This window comes from Lissotriton helveticus, chromosome 8 (assembly GCF_964261635.1).
Source record: "Lissotriton helveticus chromosome 8, aLisHel1.1, whole genome shotgun sequence".
NCBI classification, from domain to species: Eukaryota; Metazoa; Chordata; class Amphibia; order Caudata; family Salamandridae; genus Lissotriton; species Lissotriton helveticus.
This window is the reverse complement of record NC_136069.1, coordinates 1,169,995,972-1,170,020,176: the sequence shown is the minus strand read 5'-3', so window position 1 is coordinate 1,170,020,176 and position 24,205 is coordinate 1,169,995,972. Positions and strand designations below refer to the sequence as shown.

General features: G+C 46.5%; 1 protein-coding gene across 1 annotated transcript in view; it reads left to right on the top strand.

The window, feature by feature from the left end:
- The window catches only part of LOC144773867 (tripeptidyl-peptidase 2-like), a 457,098-nt gene that overhangs the window by 336,034 nt on the left and 96,859 nt on the right, over positions 1 to 24,205 (top strand). The window contains exon 18 of the mRNA XM_078658951.1: positions 11,083 to 12,204. Within this exon, the coding sequence (XP_078515077.1) occupies positions 11,083 to 12,204 (1,122 nt within the window). The remainder of the gene's footprint in view (positions 1 to 11,082; positions 12,205 to 24,205) is intronic.

The window sequence follows — 24,205 nt, the reverse complement described above, 5'->3', positions numbered from 1 at the left end:
GGACACTTGTACTTGGACTGGAACTGAGACTGCACCAAGGAAGACTCCTGCTGCTCCTGGTCTCACTGTTCTTTAAGTCTTCTTTATCTGTGTCTGGGCTTCATCCAGGTTTCTCAACCGGCTCTTGGGCATCAAGGACACCCGACGAAATCTCCCTTGGAGTGAAGGTGTCACTCCGCTGTTCTGCAGGGCCCACAAGGAAGCTGACCAGTCTGCTGCTTCTGTCGTCCTACGAACTTTCCGAAGCTCAGCAACACAGGTGGTGATTCAGCAACTCCCTGGAGGCCTTACCTGTCCTGCAATTTTGAGGCCAGTATCCCTTGTCGGAACCGCTGGGACCACATCCCTGAACAGTGCACCGACTTGCCGTTGCCAAGGCTAGTTGGCTCTGCACCCCAGAGATCTTTGGCTACAAGAAGCTTCACCCTCCAGCACCTCTTCCCTCCAAGCTCTGCTTCCTCACTGCATCTTCTGTCCCGTTTGCCTCTATTTTTGGTGAGTTGCTCGAGGTCCTCTTGCAACTTTTGTGCCTTAGGCTGGTGGGTCCTCCTGAGGGTCTTCTCTTTCTTCTGTGGGCTCCCCTGCTTGCTCGGGCCTGCTCTAACTCTCCTGCTGTTGGTGAATCGCTTGGACCTTGCTGGTTCCAACGTTGCTCCTTTTTCGTCTTTCACGGCAGTGCCGCTACCAAGGATTGTTGGTGCACTCGCTGGACACCAACCTCCTAGACACCGACATCCTACATAGGAAAACTCATGCAAGGTTCCTGGTCTTCCTCAGCGTCGCCTGGTCCTCACAGCTGCAGCAACAATTTCACCTTAGACTCTCAGAACCTCCCGACATCGGTGGACATTGCTCTTCCGGGCCTCCTGGTCACCTCCGAGTGGTATAGACTCTGTCCCATCTGCTTGCAGGTTCTTCACTTCCAGAATCCACCCTTGGATTCCACCAGACTCATACACATCCGTCTCCACAGGCATCTTTGAAGTCTTCTATTGTCATCTATGGCAGGTTCCAGCGTCCCTTCACCCCTATGCGCCCGGTTTTCCTGTTGCAGGTAACCTGGTTCCTGGGGCATCCCCGGGTGGTGTGGCTCTCCACCCTTGTGTCTTTCAAGGGGTTTCTTCAGGATCCTCAGGGAAGAGTCCTTCTTTCTTCTTTAAAACTGCAACCACAACTTCTCAGTTGACTTTCATTGGGCACACGGCTGTGTTTCCACTCTGCACATAGTCTCCCTGGGGTTCCTGGGTATTTACCTTGGGCCGTTCCTGTATCCCCAGCTCCTCTGGATCTTCTGGTCCAAGTCCTGTTCTCCTTTGCAGTTTGCATTCCACTTTCCTTGTATATGGTTTGGTCTCCCTCTGAAGACCACTGTATTTTGTGCTACTTACCTGTGGCATTTGAAGTACTCATGGTATTGTGTTGATAGCTCTTGGTAGGAGATATACCAATGTGTTAGTGAGTGTTGTGTAATAAATAGAAGTATTTTTATATAAATACTGTGTAGTTCTTTTTCATCTAACTTGCACTACAGATTAAACTGATAAAACAAGCTGCTTTACACTCCATAAGATAAGCCTGAAGGGTGCTCTCCCCAGCTACCACTTTGAGAGCTTTCTACGGTTATCAAAGACCCCTACAGTCACCATGAGAGTTTCCTGTATTAGTGCAAGATGCATCGCTTGAATGAGTGTGCACCGTATACTAAGCCAACATCCTACAAAGAGTAAGTCAGGTTGTGTGTCAGTGAGAAAGTCGTAGATGTGATGCTTGTTTTTAGAGAGTGATCCAAAATGAATTAGTAGGCAGTTTAGAGAATGTGTTTTGGTGATGGTGAGACTTTGTTTTGTAGAAGGGTGAGCAATATTTCGTGGACTTGTAGCAGGTGTGTCATTAGTGCTGGTATTAGCTGTATTAGAATAGCAACAGTGCATCTTTTCTGTATCGTATTCCTCGTCCAGCAGGCTAAGAAGGCATTTTGTTGGGTCTGCTTGCGTAGATGGTGGTTGAGAGTGAGTTGGTGAGCTGTGTTGTTTTTGTAGAATAGCCTTGTTGTGCAGTAGATATGGAGATGCCAAGTTGTGAAGAGTGGCATACCATTGTATGTTGTTGGTCAATGGATGAGAGGGGGTCCAATGGATGAGAGGCGGATGAAAGAGAGTTGCTGTGTATGTGTTGGTTGTGGGAGAAAAGAGAAAGCTAGGAAGTAGAGTTGTCTTTATATGCAGTGTACATCATTTTTGTATACTACATAAATAGCCAGCTTCCTACATATGGCTGTTCAATAAAAAATCACGCAGAAGGTTTAAAAAACAAAATATTGATAAAGGCGCTACAACCTTACTAGAGGTGCCCTCTGCCTCTGACACAGTGGACTGTCAGATGCAAATCAGCTTGTAGTGGGATGATCCTACAAAGCTGGACACACCAGGTAAGGAGGGTTCTTCATCATGGGACCCACATTTATATTCATAAAGGATATGTTCTGCAGATTTGTAGAGTGCACTATGACCTGGTGCTGAGCCGCTGCGAGTTTAGGCATACCTATGGCCTGCTGGGACTACTCAATAAGCCAGGTCTTACGCCCCTTATGCAATTTATGAACTGAGAAGGCAGCTCTGAAGTGTATTTGCATGGTGTTCCATGCTTTAGGGGTGATGTAGAAAGGACGACTGCCAGATCTGGTTTTCCATATGCGTGAAATTTGTGCCAGTGGAAGTCCGGATGTGTGGCAGTGTCTAGAAGGTCTGTGAAAGCAAATGAGATTGTTGAGGTATACTGGGCCAGTGTTATGTAGTGCCTCGAAAGTGTGGGTGAAAAGTTTGGATTGTGTCAGTTTGTAACTGTGGAGCCAGTGGAGCTACTTCGAGCGTGGTGTGATACGTGTGTGGCTTGGGAGGTTGAGAGTATTTCTGAATTGATCTTCAGCCTTCTAGTGAGTTTTTTGTTGTTGATCCCAACATAGAGGATGTTTCCATAGTACAGCAATGCTACATTAAAAAATGATAGTATATCCATTTGTATGCCAAATATTATTAGAACCCAACAATGTTATTTTCCAATCAACTAAACAAAAAGAAAACATACCAGAGAATGCAACATTGACTGTCTTTTTAGGTCTCGGCCCGAACCAGCGCATGCGCTGTTCTCGGCCGAGACCTTAAGTAGGGTTCTGAAAAATGCTACTTTGCTGGCGATCAGCTTGCTAGAACGCGCACAAGTGCGCGCATGCGCGTTATAGCAAGCTGATCGCCGACAACTCGCGTTTCTGAAGCTGCTTATTGTGCACCGCAAGTTGGGCAGACATGTATTGTTTACTCCGGGAGACAATGGCACGTGACATTGGTAAACTGTGCTGGGTGAAGAGAAGTTGTTGACACCGTAAAGCTGGTTTAAGGTGAGCATGTGTTACACTACGTTCCATCAGCCGTGCAACAAGTGGTCAGACTCTTCCCTCTCTGCTGTCCATGGCTCGCTGTCAACCTCCCGCTGGGCTATCAGCAGTGCAACAGGCGCTTTCACTCTTCCCTCTCTGCTGTCCAGCGCTCGCGGTCAACCTCCAGCTGGGCTTTAATAACGCTCAACCGTCATTGATGAGCATATCTATTTCTCCACTTTGAAACCTGACACCATTGACTCCGCTCCAGTCAGCTCTGCACAGCGCGGCCAGTCACACGCCGCTTTGCCCCAGTGCGCTTTGTTCTCCTCACACACGCATCACATTACTGATGGCATCCATAGGCAGCCTCATCCATACAAATATCACTTTTCCTCACTTCAGGCACAGTTTAGCACAGAAACTGAGAGCTTATCCTATCCAGCTCTGTCTGACCTGTACTTTTCTCTTAGATCGATCCCTTGGTAGAGTACCTTCTACTGGCGATCTGACTGAAATCGGAAATGTAAACAACCGTCATTCTCTCATTGACCAATGATATTCTCGGTTATGCGACCATGTCAAACTTCACTCTAAAGGTGAAGCCAGTATTAGTTAACTGTCATATTTAATGATCTCCACAGAGAGGTACTCAGTCAGTGATTACTCGTTCAAAACGTTGTTTCACTGTAAATTGTCTTCAGTTTTGAACAAGGTCTCACTGCTACTTCTAGCATTGACAAGAGAAGACCGTAATTTACAGAGCTTGGAACAAACATGTTAATATGAAAATAGTTACAAAAAGTATTTCATGCAGTCGCAATACAAGTTGTACCTGGTTTGTTTACAGCCTTCTTTAAGTATGTTTATCAGATGTATTTATTGGAATATGTCTTTTATATATTTGTGAATATAAAGACTGGACCTTTTGTAAGAAACGTATTTTTGAAAAACAATGCACCTTAGAGTAACTGCGCTGGCTTTTTTTAAAGCTCATGAAAAGCTAGCGCTGCAGGACAGGTAAATGGACAATGTGATGATAATGTGTCTACATTTGCCTTCCTTATTTTTCCCCATGTGGGTGGCAACTATGCAATACTGTAAATTTAAAATCCTCCTCTTTTACGTTCCTCCTTCTTGAGATACCCGAGAGCCACTGACCCTTTTGAGTGACCCAGTAAATTATTTGTTTTTATCCCTTTAATTTGTATATATCATATTTATTTCTCAATATCGAGTGCCAGATTATAACTCAGAATTGTTAGTAATGTATGGCAGTGTTTGTGAGAAGTTTATAATGGTTTAGGCGAAGTCAATTCTGGCCATACCAACTAATTGGAAAAACTATGAATTTGTGTAATCACTCTCACTTTATAACTGCTGATGAAACACACCGTCCTATACACAGAGATCACCCAGCCTCCTCCTGTAATCACCCTTTACAGAGTTGCTCTTGGGCTGGATGACAGCCAGTGTTTTATTCGCTTCCTAGAAAGAGTTGTGTAGTTTGGTTTGTTGGTTACCAGTGACTGCCTGTAAGTTAAGTTAAAAAAAAAAAGCACGCCCTCCCACCCGACAATCCAAACTGATTAAAATGAGTGACATCCAACCAGTTGCCCTGCGATACCGTGCTTATTTTGGTACCATATTTTAATATGTATGTTATTGTTACATATTTTAATCTGATGACTTCAGCATTTTTCTCCCAACTTTCCCCATTATTGTCTGTTCCTTCTGGAATAATATGCTGTTCTCTGCATGGTGCTTCGGTTCAGTTCACTTTAGCCATTGTATCTTGTATCACACATACACATCTTTCTAAAAAAGACACTGGAAATGCACTTTAAGTGCTAAGGCTAGTGGTCAGGTATTTTACTTTGGTGTTTCTTTTTTTCCATTCTGCTCTTGTTTGTCCTGGTGGGTAACTATAAACTGTATCCCGGGCTACAGCAATCCAAAGCAAGTACACCTACCTGGAAGGATCTATAACGAGCATTGGCATAACCAATAGGTCTCGCCTTTGGGACCTTATACGTTTTTAGCCATGCAATAGTTGATGTTATTGCACCAAGGATATTGTGATGCATAACTAAATACTTATAAGGTCCCAAACCGAGACCTATTGGCTATGCCAATGCTTGTTTCCAATTACTTCTACAAGTTAAACAGTATATTTGTGTGAAAAGATTGCTTAGCAAACAGTTTACTTAACTTAAAAGAAAATGGTGTACTAATGTAAAAATACTGCACAATGTGCAAATTAATCCTGCTCCTTTTGGAACCTCAGACTACTTACTATCCTATGATGCCCAACAGCATGTCCGGCGATTTTTTTTTTTTATGCTCTTCAAGGAAGATCCTGAACCCAATCCTACCTTATCTACTGCTTTTTTTGCCTACTAACCATTTTTTTCTGGAGGAGTGGGGGGGAGGGGGGGTTAGGCCGCTAAGTGCCTTAGGAAATTGTCTTTATCTTAAAACTTTTTCCTGATTAAACATATTTTCCTGCCTTCCTCAATATCGACGGCTGATTAAACACAGTTCACAACTTGCAGCACAAAGCCCAATTTTTTTTCCTTGTAGGCACTTGTTGCCATTCTTTAGGAGTTACCTGGTTCCTCGTAGCAGGCGCCATCTTATAGTGTTTGCACCCTACTTTTTACTGTTTTTTGCTTTATTTCCTCACATTTAATTTATTTGCTTTTTTTACCAGTGTCACTCCATAGTTGGTGAGCCTGTCTATGGTCTGAAGTGATTGCTGGACCCAAGTTCTGTATTATTTTTACCATCTGTCTTTAACGCTAGGAAGCGTTCCATTCGGCCGCACTCCTTGTGACACGCCCCCTGATTATGGCAGGCTTTTAGAGAACATGCTAGCAGTCTGAGCCGCTGACGCACTGCTGACGTTCTAAAGGCAAGCCAGTCTGCACCCACAATGCGCCAGGCACCAGAAACGATAATCAAAAGAAAAGCTCATAGCACTGAATTGATTAAGTAAGAACGCAAATTGCACAAAGAAAGACCCCATTCTTCTAACCAAAACCATGAAGTTGCCATGCCATAACTTTAATTACCAAATAAAATGCCTTAAAACTCCCGGTTGTCTTGCCCAACAATCAAACAGAGCCCCCACACCTGTGAAAAGACCCCATTAATTACTTGTGCCCTTATAAATGCAAGATCACTTGTCAAACATAAAACCTATTTTGCACACTTTCTTGACTGCTGTAAATTTGATGTCATTTTTGTTACCAAAACCTGTGCAGACCCCTCTTCGGGCCCTGATCTTGCCTCAGCAACCCCACCTGGATATCAGCTCCACAGGCTAGATAGACATCCTAAAAGAGGAGGTGGCCTTGCCGTTATTTACCCAGACCAGTTGTTAGCAGTCTCTCAACCAGTCTCTCCATCTGAATGCGAAGTACTTTCCATTAACATAGAAATATCAAATCATTAAGGAGTTACTAATTTATCCTCCACCTGGATCTAGAAACAACTCTTAGAACCCTTCCTTTTTTCCTCAGAATTCACGAACCTGGGAGTCTTCAATTTTCATTTGGAAGCTCCTTGGGCAAAGATACTGAGGCCCTAACAGATACCATGACTTGTTTCAGCCTCACCCAAGTGGTGGATAGCCCGCCCACTCAGCTAGACATACATGGTCCCACTACAGTGCAGTGTTATTTGAAATAACAATGGCACATAAAGATACAAAAAATCTATACAGCCCAAACTTGTATAGCTAGGCATAAGATTCATGGCGAACAGTTTGATCAACTTCTGTCTAAATCCCAACCACAGATAAATGGTGATTAAGAACAACTCATTTCTAGGTACACAAATTGGTTTAGTCAGTAATTTTTAGCACCGGCACCAAAGAAAATATTAAAACGCGGCGAGACAAGAACACATATGGAGGAACAAATATGATAACCTAGAAAAAAAAACATAAATGTTTTCTCTCCAAATATAAGGCATCGTTAAAAAAAGACAAAATACAATTCTTGACTCATAAAATAGAAGTAGCAAAAAACTCAGTAAAGGGTTGTTCTTGACTGTTAAGAACATTATCACAATTACTTTGTAGTAACCAATCCGAAAACAGTCAATCATTCTGCAACACACTTGCAAAATTCTTCCTAAATAAAGTGGAGCTGATTTTAATAAATTCTCATCTAACAATACACCTAATTTAAAAGGCATTAACCTAATTCCTTCGTCTCCAGGGATTCCTAACTTCACTGAGTTCCATCCATTAAGTAAAGACCATGTCGAGGAACTAATCTACCCCCTAAATCGGGCTCGCCCGTAGATCCTTGTCCTCTGTCAGCTGCTAAATTGGCTCCTGACAATATCGGCGACCAACTAACAGAAATTTTCAACACCATGCTCAGAACAGGCCATTTTCTTAAGCCGAGTAAAATATCTATCCGTTCTCTATTGAAAAAAACCTAACCTCAAACCATAAGATCAAAATAACGACCGACCCATCTTGAGACTACCTTTACCAGCTAAAATAATGGATCTAGCAATGAATACACAATTCTTCTCTTTATATACAGGACAATCAACTTCTAGATCCTACCCAATTCGGGTTTAGAAGCAGTCACAGCATAGAAACTGCTTTAATTGTGGCCACCAAACAAATCGGAGCAATCATTGACATGGGTGGAAAAGCAACACTGATACTGCTTGACCTCTCAGCTGCATTTGATACAGTCAACCACCAGTTGATGGTTGACCTCCTCTCAAAGATAGGAATAATAAAAACTGTGTTAATCCTACTCGCCTCCTTTCTTGTAGGTAGAAAGAAACAGTCTCTTCTGGAGACTTTGAATCAGATTATACTTCTTGTAAATACTGCTGCCAGAGGAAAGCACACTCATTTTAGTATTACTTTTTTTCTGAATGCTCCATACAGGAAATAATTTCCTTGTTTTAAAACAGTACATTGACTTTTGTAAGTGCATTATGAAGACAAACAGGAAGTTATTGAAAGACAATATCTTTCATTTGAACACAGTAACTTGGAAATAGTACTCGAAAGCAAACACAAAATGGAACTTTTTACATGTACTTATTAAAAAAATGGAAAGGTTATCTATATATTTACTATGTATTACTACACATGACATGAGAACCACGTAAAGGCAGTTTAAGGCAACCAGTGATAATTCATTACGCACCACACAGACCTGAGAGAAGCCTGCATTGCGAATAAACGTATTCACCTTTACTAAAGTACTCTAGTCTGAAATTGAACTTTATAGCACATAATAGGAGCTATGTATAAATGTAAGCATTTATTGAGATATTGGTTTGTGTTGTACAGAGTATTTACAGTGAACATTAGCGTTTATGAAGCTGTATATATAAATTTAGTTATACTGATGGACTGTAATATTTACATTTCTTTAATACACTTGCTGAAACTAAACTATCAGCATTTTCACCATCCTTGTTTTGTTAAGATTGTTTCATTTTGCACTAGAGCTTTATACAAATCTGGTCTCGCAAATTCATACAGATTTTACTAGACCTTAAGGTCTAGTAACTTGGATAATCTACCCGGCCTAACTGTAATGTGCTTGACCTGTAAACAGGTCTCAAATTGTTTGATCTTAGGCAAATACCCGGCAGGAGCGCCACTTCCTGGGGGCCACAATTTTGGCCGGCGGAACTTGGTCCTTCTCCCACTCCTGTGGCCTCGGTGAAGAGCTTAGGGGTCACCATTGACTCCGGTCTATCCCTTGGGCCACAGGTGGGGACGGTGGTCTCGTCCTGCATCTACCAGCTACGCAGGATCAGGAAAGTGGCATCTCTTTTCACCCCTGATGCCCTCCTACAGGTCATCATGGCCCTGGTCCTCTCCCGCTTAGATTTCTCTAATGCAATCTACCACGGTCTGCCTAAAACATCGGTGGCGAGACTGCAAGTGGTACAAAATCAAGCGGCGAGACTGGCCCTGGGGATCCCGAAGTGGCAATCTGCCAGGCCCCTTCTTGTCAAACTTCATTGGCTCCCCGTTTCTGCCAGGTCTGCCTTCAAGATCGGCTGTCTTGTCTTTAAATCGCGATCCGGGCTTTGTCCCGCGTTTGTGAAATCCCTGATTATACCTTATTGCCCGTCCCGGAATCTGAGATCCTCCCACCTTCACCTTCTCACTGTCCCTTCTTATAAACGCTGTAGATCTGGAGGCCGGAGATTTGCTTACCTGGCCCCCAAGCTTTGGAATTCTTTTCCCCCCACTCTTAAAGTTGCTAATTCTTTAATTCTCTTTCGTAAACTTCTGAAATCTTGGCTCTTCCCCCAATCTGTCTAGTCTTTCTGTACTCTCCATGTCCCCCCCCAGCGCCAGGAAACCCATGGTGTCAGTGCGCTCTATAAGCACCCCTTACAATACAATACAATACAAATATTTTATAGAGCTGCCTTTTTATTCATTATAACATTTGAGAGCACCTTCAAATATGTGAGTTCAGCATTTCTGCTGTACAAAAAAACCTCTTTTGTTTGATTCCATAGACTAGCAAACATATAGGGTACACATAATTCCTGACTTGCATCTTAGTTCGCTAGTAGCATTGTTGTCAGGACGGGGCAATAATGTTTATCAGTACAAGTTGAAAACTCACTTCTAATAAATATATTACTAAAGCATGATGTGGTAGCGCACTGTAATTCACAGACAGTAGATTTCCTGTTGAAATGTCCAAAAATGCTTCCACTTACAAGCAGTTTTAATTACAAAACTATTTTGTGTATGTTCGAGGCATGTGGGCTGCTGAATTCATATCTATAGCATAGATCGCCGCCTAGTGTTGGGTCCGGATGATTGCACCTTGTTGTCCTGGAAGAGTCTTCGAAGTATCACGAGATAGGTGGCTCCTCCCCTGGACTACAGTGCGCATGGGCATCGACTCCATCCTTAGATTGTTTTTTTCCGCCATTGGGTTCGGATGTGGTTTCGTTAACTCCGGTTCAGAATCGACAAAAACTTAGTTTTTCAGGGCCAAAAGGCCTTCTTTGACCCGTCGGTATTGTTCGCGTTCGGTGCCTCCCTTCCATCCACCTTTCCAGTCGGATTTCCCGTGAGTCGTGCGACTTCGAGGATCGAGGCCCAGTCGACGCAGCAAGACTTCGACGGCATGGAACGAAGTCCGTTCAAACACTGTCCCGTGTGTGGCTCCAAATACGCACACATCGACGTCCACCCGGTCTGCAACAAATGCCTGTCGCCGGACCACGACGAGGCCAACTGCATGGCCTGTTCCAGGTTTAGGTCGAAGAAAACCATCAAGCTTCGGCGCGCGGCGCGCCTAGAGGCCCGGCGATCGGCTCCGGCACCGGTGGACATCTCCGTCAATGAAGAAGCGGACGAGCAACAAGTCCATCTTCAAGTTTAGCCTCCTTCGGTGGTCGTCGAGTCCGACTACGAAGCGGACGCAGAGGGCCAAGACGTGGAGGAAATCGTCGTGGAGGTAGGAGACGACGATGAGGCCTACGGGGCCATGGAAGATAGCTCGGAGGAAGAGCTATACCCCGTTCGTACTTTTACTAAGGCTCGGGTCGAAGGATCGCCACATGGCCTTACCCTAGACCCTACACCAATATCCACGGCCCCGCCTTCCGGCCCGGCCACGGACACTTCGGCGGAGCTGCCATTACCTACATCGAAACCGAAACTGTCGGAATCGACAACAACTAAGATGGCCGTCGCACCATCGAAACCGAAAACGACTGCTCCCCCATCTACGCCGTCGTCTTCGGTGGCCTCGAAGCCTAAGAAAAGTGTTGCACCCTCCGCGGTGGCGAAGGTGGTCGAGGACCCCGGCTCACGAAGAGCCGCTGAATCGGTGCCAAGCACGACAGCCGACCCGAAGCCGAAGAAAACTGGTGAGGCCGTTCACCCTGAGGCCGTCAAGCCGAAATCTACAAGGCCTGTCGACACCACGGCTGCCAAGGGCGCGAAGCCAAGGTCTGGCACTACGGCGCCAAAGGTCAACGTTGCCGGGGCGAAGTCGTCGGCATCCACGTCCACTGCTGTGGTCGGGGATCGCAGTGCACCTCCATCGGATACGCAGAAGGTGTCGGCGCCCGAGTCTTCCTCTGGAGGTGGACCGAAGACATCGGTCGGGTCTACGAAGCCGTCCGCTTCCTTCACCAAGCAGGTCTCGGACTCCCTAAAACGTATTAAGGACAGAGCTTCCGCATCGGAACCGAAGATCCCTTCCGCCGCGGCCAAGGCTGTCCCAACGCCACAGGCTTCAAAGCAGATCCTTTTCACGCTACCACCTAAGGTGGCGCCGAAGGCCTTTGCACCGCGACCGGTGCCAAAGGACCCGGAGAGGTCCAAGTCGACTCCCCCTGCTGGGGGTTTCACGCGTCCGCAACACTCTTTGTCGGAGCAGTCGGAGCAGTACATCGACGCCGATACCGGGAAGCTAACGCTTCTGAAGAGGAAGATTACGGCGTCACAGCCTTTGGAGGCCTTCAGGATTCCCCTGAAACGCAAAAGGCCTGAAGATGATACTCCTGTGATGGTCGAACCCAGCATTCAGCACCCTGCAAGGGGGGCAACGCCATCACCCACCTATTCAGATGGAGACGATGGGGAGCAGCAGGATGAGGAGTATAATTTCCCAGCCCACACTGAGCCTGATGAGCAACAGGACTCGTGGGTGGACACAGGTGATCAGGGGGATCAGCAGGCAGCCCTTGACCCTCAGGTGTTCAACATCAAGACGTCTCCCACCGAGGATTCCACAGCATTTCATGCTTTGATAGAACGGGCAGCTAAGAACCATGATGTGGATATGCATGCTGACCCTGTGGATGCTGATTTCCTTTTTGACACTTTCTCCACTGCGGAAAAAACTGTGAAAACTCTTCCCATGCTAAAGGGGGTCCTAAGGCATGCTGCGGACATTTTTAAGGAACCCACGAGGGCTAGGGTTGTTAACCCTCAGATTGAGAAAAAATACAGACCGGCACCTGGCGATCCAACGTATATAAGGGGCCAACTGCCGCTGGACTCTTTGGTGGTCTCTAATGCTCGCAAACGAGCTAACTCTCAAACCACGGGTGAAGCTCCTCCCCCGGACAAAGAGTCAAAAGTGCTAGAGGCGTCCGGGAAGAGGGTAGCAGCACAGGCGGCCAACATCTGGCGCATTTCAAACACACAGGCGCTGTTGGCCAGATACGACAGGGCACATTATGACACCCTAGAGACCCTGTTGCAACACCTGCCAGACCAATACAAGGAAGGGGCTGAGATGCTTATACAAGAGGGCAAACTCATTTCCAATGCTGCTATCAAGTGCGCCCTTGACGTTGCTGATACAGCGGCTAGGGCAATCAATACTAGCGTGATGCTCAGGAGACAGGCTTGGCTCCGAATTTCCGGGTTCAAGCCCGAAATACAGACAACCATCCTCAACCAACCAGTCAACCCCGACAGGCTGTTTGGTTCTGAAGTCGACACCACACTGGAAAAAATTAAAAAAGATACTGAGACTGCCAAGTCCATGGGGGCTCTACAGTCACAGCAGTTTCGTGGGAACACTTTTCGTCGCTCAGGCAATCGGGGTGTTACCAGAGGCCATATGTCACAGCAGTCGCAGTTCAACAAAAGTGGGGCGCAGTCATCCTACCCCAAACAGAGTAGAGGTGGATACCGGGGCAACAGCTCAAAGGGCAGAGGCAACAACAGTTCCCGTTCCTCTGCCACCAACAAGCAGTGACTCCCTGTCACTGCCCCCCGACCACCCAACACCTGTCGGGAGGAGACTCCAGCGGTTCCTGTCAGTGTGGTACTCCATCACCATGGACAGGTGGGTCAAGCAACTTATCCAGTTCGGCTATTGTTTAGAGCTGACAGACACTCCACCCAACATGCCCCCAAAGCAACGTCCTATGTCACAAGAGCATTTGCACTTATTGCAGCAGGAGCTTCTGGCCATGCTGCAAAAGGGCGCGACAGAGCTCGTGACGGTGGAGGAAGAAGGCACAGGGGTATATTCCCTGTACTTCTTAATCCCGAAAAAGGACGGCACACTCCGACCGATTCTAGACCTACGGCACCTAAACCGGTACATCCTCTCAGAACATTTCCACATGCTAACACTGTAACAGGTTTTTCCACTGCTGAACAAAGGGGACTTTCTCGCGACCTTAGACCTCAAGGATGCCTACTTTCACATCCCACTCCACCCCTCCCACAGGAAATACCTCAGGTTCACCATTCAAGACAAGCATTACCAATTCAAAGTCCTTCCTATCGGGGTGACCACAGCCCCCAGAGTATTTACCAAATGTCCTGCGACAGTGGCGGCGCACCTCAGGAGACAGAACGTCCATGTCTACCCTTACCTGGACGACTGGCTTGTTCAAGCAAAGTCGGCCCAGCAGTGCGCGGCCGACATGTCCCACACCATTCACCTTCTTCACAGTCTGGGGTTTTCACTCAACTATCCGAAGTCGCACCTTCAGCCAGCGCATATGCGGCAGTATTTAGGCGCGACGATAGACACGTTGGCGGCTACGGCTCAGCCGAACCCAGCGAGGATAAGCAACATGCAGTCGCTAATCCTACAGTTCAGACCTCAACACTCACTGCCTGCAAGAGTGTTCATGCAGTTGATAGGCATGATGGCCTCCTGCATCTTCATTGTCCCACACGCAAGGCTCCATATGCGTCCGCTCCAAGAGTGCTTGGCACGTCAGTGGAATCAGGCTCACATGCAGTTGAAAGACCTAGTGTTGGTGACCGGTCGGGCATACAGCTCTCTGCATTGGTGGAATCCACACAACCTTTGCAAGGGCCGACCGTTTCAAGAGCCTGTGCCACAGATTATCCTGACGACGGACGCATCTCTCCAAGGGTGGGGAGCTCATGTGCTCCACTACACGGTGCAGGGACTGTGGACAACGCAGCAACAGAAGATGCACATCAACTACCTAGAACTGATGGCAATCTTCATGGCACTCAAGTCCTTCAAAGTACATCTGTGCAACAAAGTCGTGTTGATCCGGACGGACAACATGACAGCCATGTACTACATCCAAAAGCAGGGAGGTACACACTCTCCACAGTTGTCTCATCTGGCTCAGAGCATGTGGAAGTGGGCCATTCAGAGGAACATCTTCCTCATGGCGGAACACCTCCCGGGCAAAGACAATCAAATGGCGGATCTGCTCAGCAGGTACAGCCACCAAATGCACGAGTGGGAGATACATCCATCAGTACTCCGCCCGTACTTCCAGCAGTGGGGTCATCCAGGGATAGACCTGTTTGCCACAAAGGAAAACGCAAAATGCCAAAGCTTTGCCGCCAGGTTCCCTCACCCACAGTCGCAGGGCAATGCGATATGGATGAACTGGTCAGGCAGATTTGCGTACGCTTTTCCACCAGCGCCTCTCATCCCACTGGTGGCAAGGAAACTCAAACAACACTCGATGACGCTCATCCTGGTTGCTCCAACGTGGGCACGCCAACCATGGAACACCACGTTTCTAGAACTCTCCGTGGTGCCGCATCAAAGGCTGCGCCTCACACCGGGGCTTTTGACGCAGAACCATGGCGACATTCAGCATCCAGATCCGCAACAGCTCAACCTGGCGATGTGGCTCCTGAAGTCTTAGAGTTTGGCTACCTTAATCTGCCTCCTGAATGCATGGACATCATCCGGGAGGCTAGAAAGCCCACTACCCGAGCTTGCTATGCAGCTAAATGGAAGCGGTTTGTCATTTACTGTACTACCCACAATATCAACCTGCTAGATGCATCCATTCCAGATATCATCTGCTATTTGTTACATCTCTACAAATGCAATCTGGCATATGCTTCCATTCGGATACACTTATCCGCCATAGCGGCTTATCTCCAAAACAGGCAGCATCTCTCTGTTTACAGAGTGCCGGCCGTTAAGGCCTTCCTGGAAGGCCTAAAGCGCGTCATCCCTCCCAGGACCCTGCCAGCTCCTATGTGGAACCTCAACGTGGTCCTCACCAGGTTGATGGTCCCACCTTTTGAGCCTCTCCATTCCTGTGAGATTCAATTCTTGACATGGAAAGTGGCTTTTCTCATTGCCATCACTTCTCTACGGCGAGTCAGTGAGCTGCAGGCGCTCACTGTCCAAGAGCCATTTATTCAAATTCATCCCAACAGGGTTGTGCTGCGCACTAACCCTAAGTTTCTTCCAAAGGTGGTGTCGCAGTTTCATATCAAACCATTGAACTGCCCGCATTCTTTCCAAACCCAGAAACTGTCGCTGAAAGAATGCTCCACACTCTTGATGTCAAAAGAGCGCTGATGTACTATATTGACAGAACAAAATATTTCAGAAAAACACAACAGCTCTTTGTTGCCTTCTCAGCCCAGCACAAAGGCAACCCCATTTCCAAAGCAGGTATTGCCAGATGGATCGTTAAGTGCATTCAAATTTGCTATCACATGGCTAAGCGCACTTTAACGGTCCCCCCCAGGGCCCACTCCACTCGCAAGTTGGGGGCCTCCATGGCGTTCCTAGGCAATATTTCTTTGGAAGACATATGTAGAGCAGCCACATGGTCTACACCACATACCTTCACTAAGCATTACTGTGTAGACGTCCATTCCAAGCAGCAGGCAGCTGTAGGGCAGGCTGTTCTTCGAACACTTTTTCAGGCTTCTGCAACTGGCATGGGCAGCCGCCGTTAGTTGGGGGACTGCTATGTATTCTATGCTATAGATATGAATTCAGCAGCCCACATGCCTCGAACTGAATATGCTACTTACCAGTATGTTATGTTATGGGTTTTTTATGCATCTGTTCTTGGCATGTAGGGCTGCTGACATTCATATCGCCCGCCCTCCTCCCCGGCGCCCGTAGCGGTTGCAGACTTCTTATTCTTACACATACTCTTACACATGGTCATCGTTTACACTATTGCACTCCATCTTTGCCACAATGGCTAAAAACAATCTAAGGATGGAGTCGATGCCCATGCGCACTGTAGTCCAGGGGAGGAGCCACCTATCTCGTGATACTTCGAAGACTCTTCCAGGACAACAAGGTGCAATCATCCGGACCCAACACTAGGCGGCGATCTATGCTATAGATATGAATGTCTGATTCAGAAAAGAGGGTGGTGATGAACAGAGTGCCTGAATTAAGCAGACCACTCTTACCCAGTCCAAAGATCAGGGCTTGATCCATCACCGTTTTTTAGCTCACTGCACCATCCCAGCTCAGAACTTGGCTATATGCAAATTAGTCTGTTCCTGTCCCAGTGCATGATGGGAACAGGGCAAACCAAACTACCAAGCCAATTCTTATACTGGGAAGGAAACAAGCTTCCGGGGACCGGTTTCTGCCATTTCAGGCGTCGTCGGCCCGGCTTGCTTGAATCCTGATGGTGCAATGAGCAAGGGACTCACATCTGAGTATACCCTTCCACGCTTATGGTGGACAAAATGATTCAGAAAAGGGGGTGGTGATGAACAGAGTGCCTGAATTAAGCAGACCACTCTTACCCAGTCCAAAGATCAGGGCTTGATCCATCACCGTTTTTTAGCTCACTGCACCATCCCTGCTCAGAACTTGGCTATATGCAAATTAGTCTGTTCCTGTCCCAGTGCATGATGGGAACAGGGCAAACCAAACTACCAAGCCAATTCTTATACTGGGAAGGAAACAAGCTTCCGGGGACCGGTTTCTGCCATTTCAGGCATCGTCGGCCCGGCTTGCTTGAATCCTGATGGTGCAATGAGCAAGGGACTCACATCTGAGTATACCCTTCCACGCTTATGGTGGACGAAATGATTCAGAAAAGGGGGTGGTTATGAACAGAGTGCCTGAATTAAGCAGACCACTCTTACCCAGTCCCAAGATCAGGGCTTGATCCATCACGGTTTTTTAGCTCACTGCACCATCCCAGCTCAGAACTTGGCTATATGCAAATTAGTCTGTTCCTGTCCCAGTGCATGATGGGAACAGGGCAAACCAAACTACCAAGCCAATTCTTATACTGGGAAGGAAACAAGCTTCCGGGGACCGGTTTCTGCCATTTCAGGCGTCGTCGGCCCGGCTTGCTTGAATCCTGATGGTGCAATGAGCAAGGGACTCACATCTGAGTATACCCTTCCACGCTTATGGTGGACAAAATGATTCAGAAAAGGGGGTGGTGATGAACAGAGTGCCTGAATTAAGCAGACCACTCTTACCCAGTCCAAGGATCAGGGCTTGATCCATCACCGTTTTTTAGCTCACTGCACCATCCCAGCTCAGAACTTCTGAATCGTTTTTGGCCACTATAGGTGTGGCAGGGTATACTCAGACATGAGTCCCTTGCTCACTGCTCCATCAGGATTCAAGCAAGCCGGGCTGACGAGGCTGAAATGCCAGAAACCGGTCCCCGGTAGCTTGTCTCCTTTCTGGTGAAGAATTGGCTTGGTAGTTTGGTCTGCCCTGTTCCCATGATGCACTGGGCCAGGGACAGACTAATTTGCATATAGCCAGGTTCTGATCTGGGATGGGGCAGTGAGCTAAATAATCGGTGACGAGCTCAGCTTGTCATGAGGCACAGTGGCGCTATGCTCAAGACGAGCTGAGCTCGTCATAACCACGGCGGTGCTCCCATAACTGTATGTTCGAGGCATATGAGCTGCAGATACTACACTTAGCATTAGATCGCCACCTGGTGTTGGGCTCGGATGATTGCATGTTGTTGTCGTCTTGGAAGAAATCTTTGCAGTCACGAGATAGGTGACTCCTCCCTTGGACGATAGTGCGCATGGGCATCAGCTCCATCCTTAGATTGTTTTTTTCCGCCACTGGGTTCGGATGAAAGTTTTCCGCTCCGGCTAGAAATAGAATTTTCAAGCACTTCGAAGCGGAAAAAACGTACTAAAACTTTACCAAACTACTTTTGATATCAACTACCATAATTTAGACTCCATTAGCTTGATTCCGGTCGTCGACGCGGGCCGTTGGGCCTATCCACGCCGTGAGGCCTACACCTCATGGAAAGGGCACCATTCAAGAGATGCCCCGAGTGTGGAGCAAAGTTTTCACACAGTGACCACCACGAGGTCTGCAACCTGTGCTTATCGCCAGAACACGACTAATCCAGCTGTACAGCCTGTGCGTCCTTTCGATCCAAGAAAACCATTCGAGATCGGAGGGCCCGTCGACACGACATGCAGAGATCAGCTCCGAAACCGGTGGATATCTTCGACGAGGAGGTTCCCCTCGTTCCCGAAGAAGATTCCGATTATCTCCAAATCGTATCAGAGGCAGACGATTCAGATGACTCCATACCATCAGGTCAGCGCGTGAGTACTACTGCCCCTGCACCACACACAGCACCCAGATCGAAGGCAAAGGTCAACACTCCGCCTTCGAGGCCCAGTCGCGACCAAAAAACCACTTCGACAGCCCCGCCTTCGAGCCCGGCTCCGAAGAAAGTCATTAAGCCTTCCGGTAGCTCGGTACCGAGCAAGTCACATATGCCGATCCCACAAGCTCCCTCGGCACCGAAACCGAAAGAAGTCTCGGCTCCGAAACCGTCCACTTCTAAAGACAAAGGTATGAAGCCAGTGTCTGACGCCTCGAAGCGGACAAGACCAGCTTCCACTCCGAAGCCATCGTCTTCGGTGCCAAAACCGACAAGGCCTGATTCCGACGCGTCCAAGCACTTCAAACAGCCTACAACACCAAAAACAACACCGTGTCGAAAACTATGCCAAAGGACATTGTAACACCTCCTAAGGCTAAAGACAAACAGCAACTTCGTCCAGAACCGAAACAATTGGCGCCGACAAAGGTTCCACAAGCAGAAGACCTTTTCCAACCAGATCCTCTGCAAAAGAAGATCTACATTGACCCAAAGACAGGTCATGTATCCACTACACCACACAAAAAGAGGAAGGCAGATGCAACATCCACACCTGTAGTTCCTGCCAAGAAGAAGGACTCTGCCACATCTCCTATTCACCCTTCTTCTCCTATACTTCCTTCTCCTTCATCCCCTGTTCCTCTTAACAATTCACCACAGATCTCTCCTCCACATTCTCCTCTTTTATCTTCACACTCACCTCAAAATGATGATGAGTATAGTTTAGGGAGAGGGATAGACACAGATGAGCCTTTCCCATACCCTATAGATGATACAGACTGGGAGTACCCAAACCCACAGGATGTTCCAGATATTCCTGACCCACAGTCATACCCATCAAAATCTTCTCCCCCAGAAGAGAACATTGGTTTTGGTCACCTGTTGAACAGAGCTGCCATTTACCATGGGGTCACTATGCATTCTGATGAGGCAGAGGAAGATTTTCTGTTACACATTTGAACAATTGCAAAGGTCTGTTCAAATTCTTCCCATGATTAAAGGGGTCATCAAACATTCTCCAGGAATATTTAAAGACCCTGTACGTACTAGGATCTTAAACCCTAGAATTGAGAAAAAAATATAGGCCTGCACCTGCAGATCCAGCCTACATTAAAGGACAACTACCATTAGATTCACTAGTTGTGTCAAATGCTAGGAATAGGGCAAACTCACAAACTTCAGTAGAGGCACCCCCACCTGACTAAGAATCCAAAGTAATAGATGCTTCAGGCAAAAGAATAGCTGCGCAAGCTACCAACATATGGCGTATAGCTAACACACAAGCCCTCCTTTCACGATATGATAGGGCTCTTTATGATCAGTTAGAGACACTACCAGAACATCTACCTGCCCAATATAAGGCACAGGCAAACGACCTTATTCAAGAAGGCAAGCTAATTTCTAATGCCTCAATCAAGTGCGCACTAGATGTAGCAGACACTGCATCTAGAGCTGTAAATACTAGTGTCGTACTTAGTTGACATGCGTGGCTACGCATTTCAGGATTTAAACAAGAAGTGCACACTACCATTTTAAATCAACCATTTAATCAAAACCAATTGTTTGGACCATAAGTAGACACAGCACTTGAAAAGATGAAGAAGGATACAGACACTGCCAAATCTATGGGAGCTTTACAGTCCACACAAACTAGAAGTTCCTTTCGTCGCTCCTTCTACAGAGGAGGCTCCAAACAAACTGGTGCAGACAATGCATCATCCTTCAAATCTAACACACAAACATCCTCTAACAAGGGATATTTTAGAGGAGGATATAGAGTGAATAACAACAAAGGAAGAGGTCGGGGTAACAACAATAATCGAACCATTCCGCCACAAAACAGTGACTTCCCTCTGCTCCCCAACAGCATTCCACTCCTGTGGGGGGCAGATTAACACAATTTCTGCCTGTCTGGAACTCCATCACAACAGACAAGTGGGTAAGACAAATTATCCAGTATGGCTACTGTCTGGAACTTACAGCAACTCCTCCACACATACCACCCAGGCAGCGTCCAATGTCTACAGAACACCTTACTCTGCTCAAACAAGAAATTCTGTCACTTCTACAAAAGGACGCAATACAAATAGTTCCTTTACAAGAACAAGGAACAGGGGTTTACTCGCTGTATTTTCAAATTCCCAAGAAGGGCGGGACACTAAGACCAATTCTGGAACCTCAGGCCCCTCAATCATTACATACAATCAGATAATTTTCATATGATCACTTTACAGCAAGTGCTCCCACTGTTGCAACAAGGCAATTACCTTACAACACTAGACCTAAAGGACTCCTACTTCCACATTCCTATACATACTGCTCACAGAAAGTATCTAAGGTTTGTACTGGAAGGACAACATTATCAGTTCAAAGTCCTTCCTTTGGGAGTGACAACGACACCGCGAGTATTCACAAAGTGCCTAGCAGTAGTAACAGCACATCTCAGGAGACAACAAATACATGTCTTCCCTTATCTAGACGATTGGCTCATAAAAGCCAAGTCATTCAATCAGTGTGTCCAACACACACATCAGACAATTCAAACATTGCACGACTTAGGGTTCACAATCAACTACACCAAGTCGCACCTGCAACCCTCTCATATACATCAGTATCTAGGGGCTACAATAAACACGTCTACAGCTCTAGCGTATCCCAGTCCAGCAAGGATACAGAGCATTCAAGCATTAGTCACAGCCTTTCAACACCAACAATCTCTGCAAGCCAGAGTGTTCATGAGAGTAATAGGCATGATGGCATCTTGCATCTTCATAGTACCATATGCAAGACTGCAAATGCGTCCGTTACAAGAAGGTCTAGCACAACAGTGGAACCAGGTTCAAGGTCAACTAACAGACCTGGTGTTGGTAGACAGCCGCACACATCGCTCTCTGCAGTGGTGGAACACCAAAAATTTGACAAAAGGGCGGCCGTTCCTCGAACCTGTTTCACAACTAGTGCTCCCAGCAGACACATCTCTCACAGGATGGGGAGCCCATCTCCTACATCATACAACTCAAGGACAATGGAACAGTCAACAAAAATTGTTCCATATCGACCATCTAGAGCTGCTAGCAATATTCTTAGCACTCAAAACATTCCAAGTACAAGTACAAAACAAAGCTGTCTTAATCCGGACGGACAACATGACAGTCATGTATTATATACAAAAACAGGGGGGGGGACACTCTCTACAACTGTCCCAGCTCGCACAGAACATTTGGAGATGGGCCATTCCACAAAACATATATCTGTTGGCAGAGCACCTTCCAGGAGTTCACAATCAGATAGCAGATCTGTTGAGTCAGCAGACACAACAAATGCACGAATGGCAACTACATCCGCAAGTTCTTCAACCATTCTTCCACAAGTGGGATCATCCAGACATAGATCTGTTTGCCACACACAAAAACGTAAAATGCCCAACCTTCGCCGCCAGGTTTCCACACCCGCTGTCCAAGGGCAATGCGATATGGATGAACTGGTCAGGCAGATTTGCGTACGCTTTTCATCCTCTACCACTAATACCATTAGTAGTACGCAAGCTCAGACAACAGTTTCTCAAATTAATCCTGGTTGTTCCCACATGGGCACGCCAACCGTGGTTCACCACACTGCTAGAACCCTCTCTAGTTCCACACCAAAAGTTACGACTGACTCCATCCCTGCTAACGCAGAACCATGGAGACATCCGACATCCAGACCCAAATCAACTGAATCTGGCGATCTGGCCCCTGAAGTCTTAGAGTTTGGTTATCTTAACCTACCACCAGACTGTATGAACATCATTAAAGAGGCCAGGAGACCTACTACCAGAGCTTGTTATGTTGCTAAATGGAAGAGATTTGCCATTTATTGCAACAATAACCAAATTGATCCCCTGGATGCTTCCATCCAGAATATCATTTGCTACCTTTTACATTTACAAAGGTGTAACTTGGCATATTCATCCATACGTCTGCAGCTTGCAGCAATTGCAGCATATTTACAAAATAGACAACATATGTCTCTTTTCAGAGTACCTGCAATTAAAGCATTTATGGAAGGATTAAAAAAGAATCATCCCACCCAGGTTGCCACCTTCTCCAGTGAGGAACCTAAACATTGTTCTTACAAGACTCATGGGACCTCCTTTTGAGCCTTTACATAAATGTGAACTGCAATTCCTCACGTGGAAAACAGCTTTCCTTATTGCTATTACCTCTCTTAGAAGAGTAAGTGAGATACAAGCTTTCACAATACAAGAACCATTTTTACAACTACATCGTAACAAAGTGGTTTTAAGAACTAATCCAAAATTCCTTCCAAAAGTCATTACTCCTTTTCATTTAAATCAATCTGTAGATTTACCTGTGTTTTTCCAAAACCCAGACTCTGTAGCAGAAAGGGCTCTACACACACTAGATGTTAAAAGAGCTCTTCTCTACTATATAGATAGAACTAAGTCTTTTCGAAGAACAAAACAACTGTTTGTGTCTTTCTCTCCACCTCATAAAGGCAACCCCATCTCTAAAGGTGGGATTGCAAGGTGGATTGTAAAATGTATACAAATATGCTATCAAAAAGCAAAACGTACATTAACAGTTCCGCCTAGAGCGCACTCCACATGCAAACTGGGAGCCTCTATGGCTTTCTTAGGAAATATTCCCCTAGAGGACATATGCAAGGCGGCAACATGGTCTACAACACACACCTTCACTAAACACTACTGTGTTGATGTGCAAGCCAAGCAGCAAGCTGCAGTAGGCCAAGCTGGCCTTAAAACTCTCTTTCAAACTACTGCAACGGATACAGGTGACCACCGCTAGGGAAGACACTGCTGCACAATCAATGCTAAGTGTAGTATCTGCAGTTCATATGCCTCGAACGGAAAATGCTACTTACCAGTATGCATCTGTTCTTGGCATGTAGAGCTGCAGATTGCTACACTCCCTCCCGGGACCTGTATCTGTTCCAGTTTTATCTTAATTAGATGCACACGCATGGACATCCTTTCCTTTACTTCTACTAACTCCATCATTTCCCATCATGGCGAAAAACAATCTAAGGATGGAGCCGATGCCCATGCGCACTATCGTCCAAGGGAGGAGTCGCCTATCTCGGGGCTACAAAGACTTCTTCCAAGACGACAACAACATGCCATCATCAAAGCCCAACACCAGGTGGCGATCTAATGCTAAGTGTAGCAATCTGCAGCTCTACATGCCAAGAACAGATGCATACTAGTAAGTAGCATTTTCCTTACAGGTAAGTGACTTGTTTTCTTCCTTACCATTGAGATCTTTCGAACAACCACTTTTCATTCTTCTGTTCTTCCCCTATCTACCCTTTCTTCTCTAGCTCTTCTAGTTTGTTCTCTGTCCAAGGTTTCTATTTTCTTATTGTCACCCACTGGCAGTTGGATCTAGGTGGGATTATTATTATTTGTTTTTGTATTATGTCCCGCCTTCGACC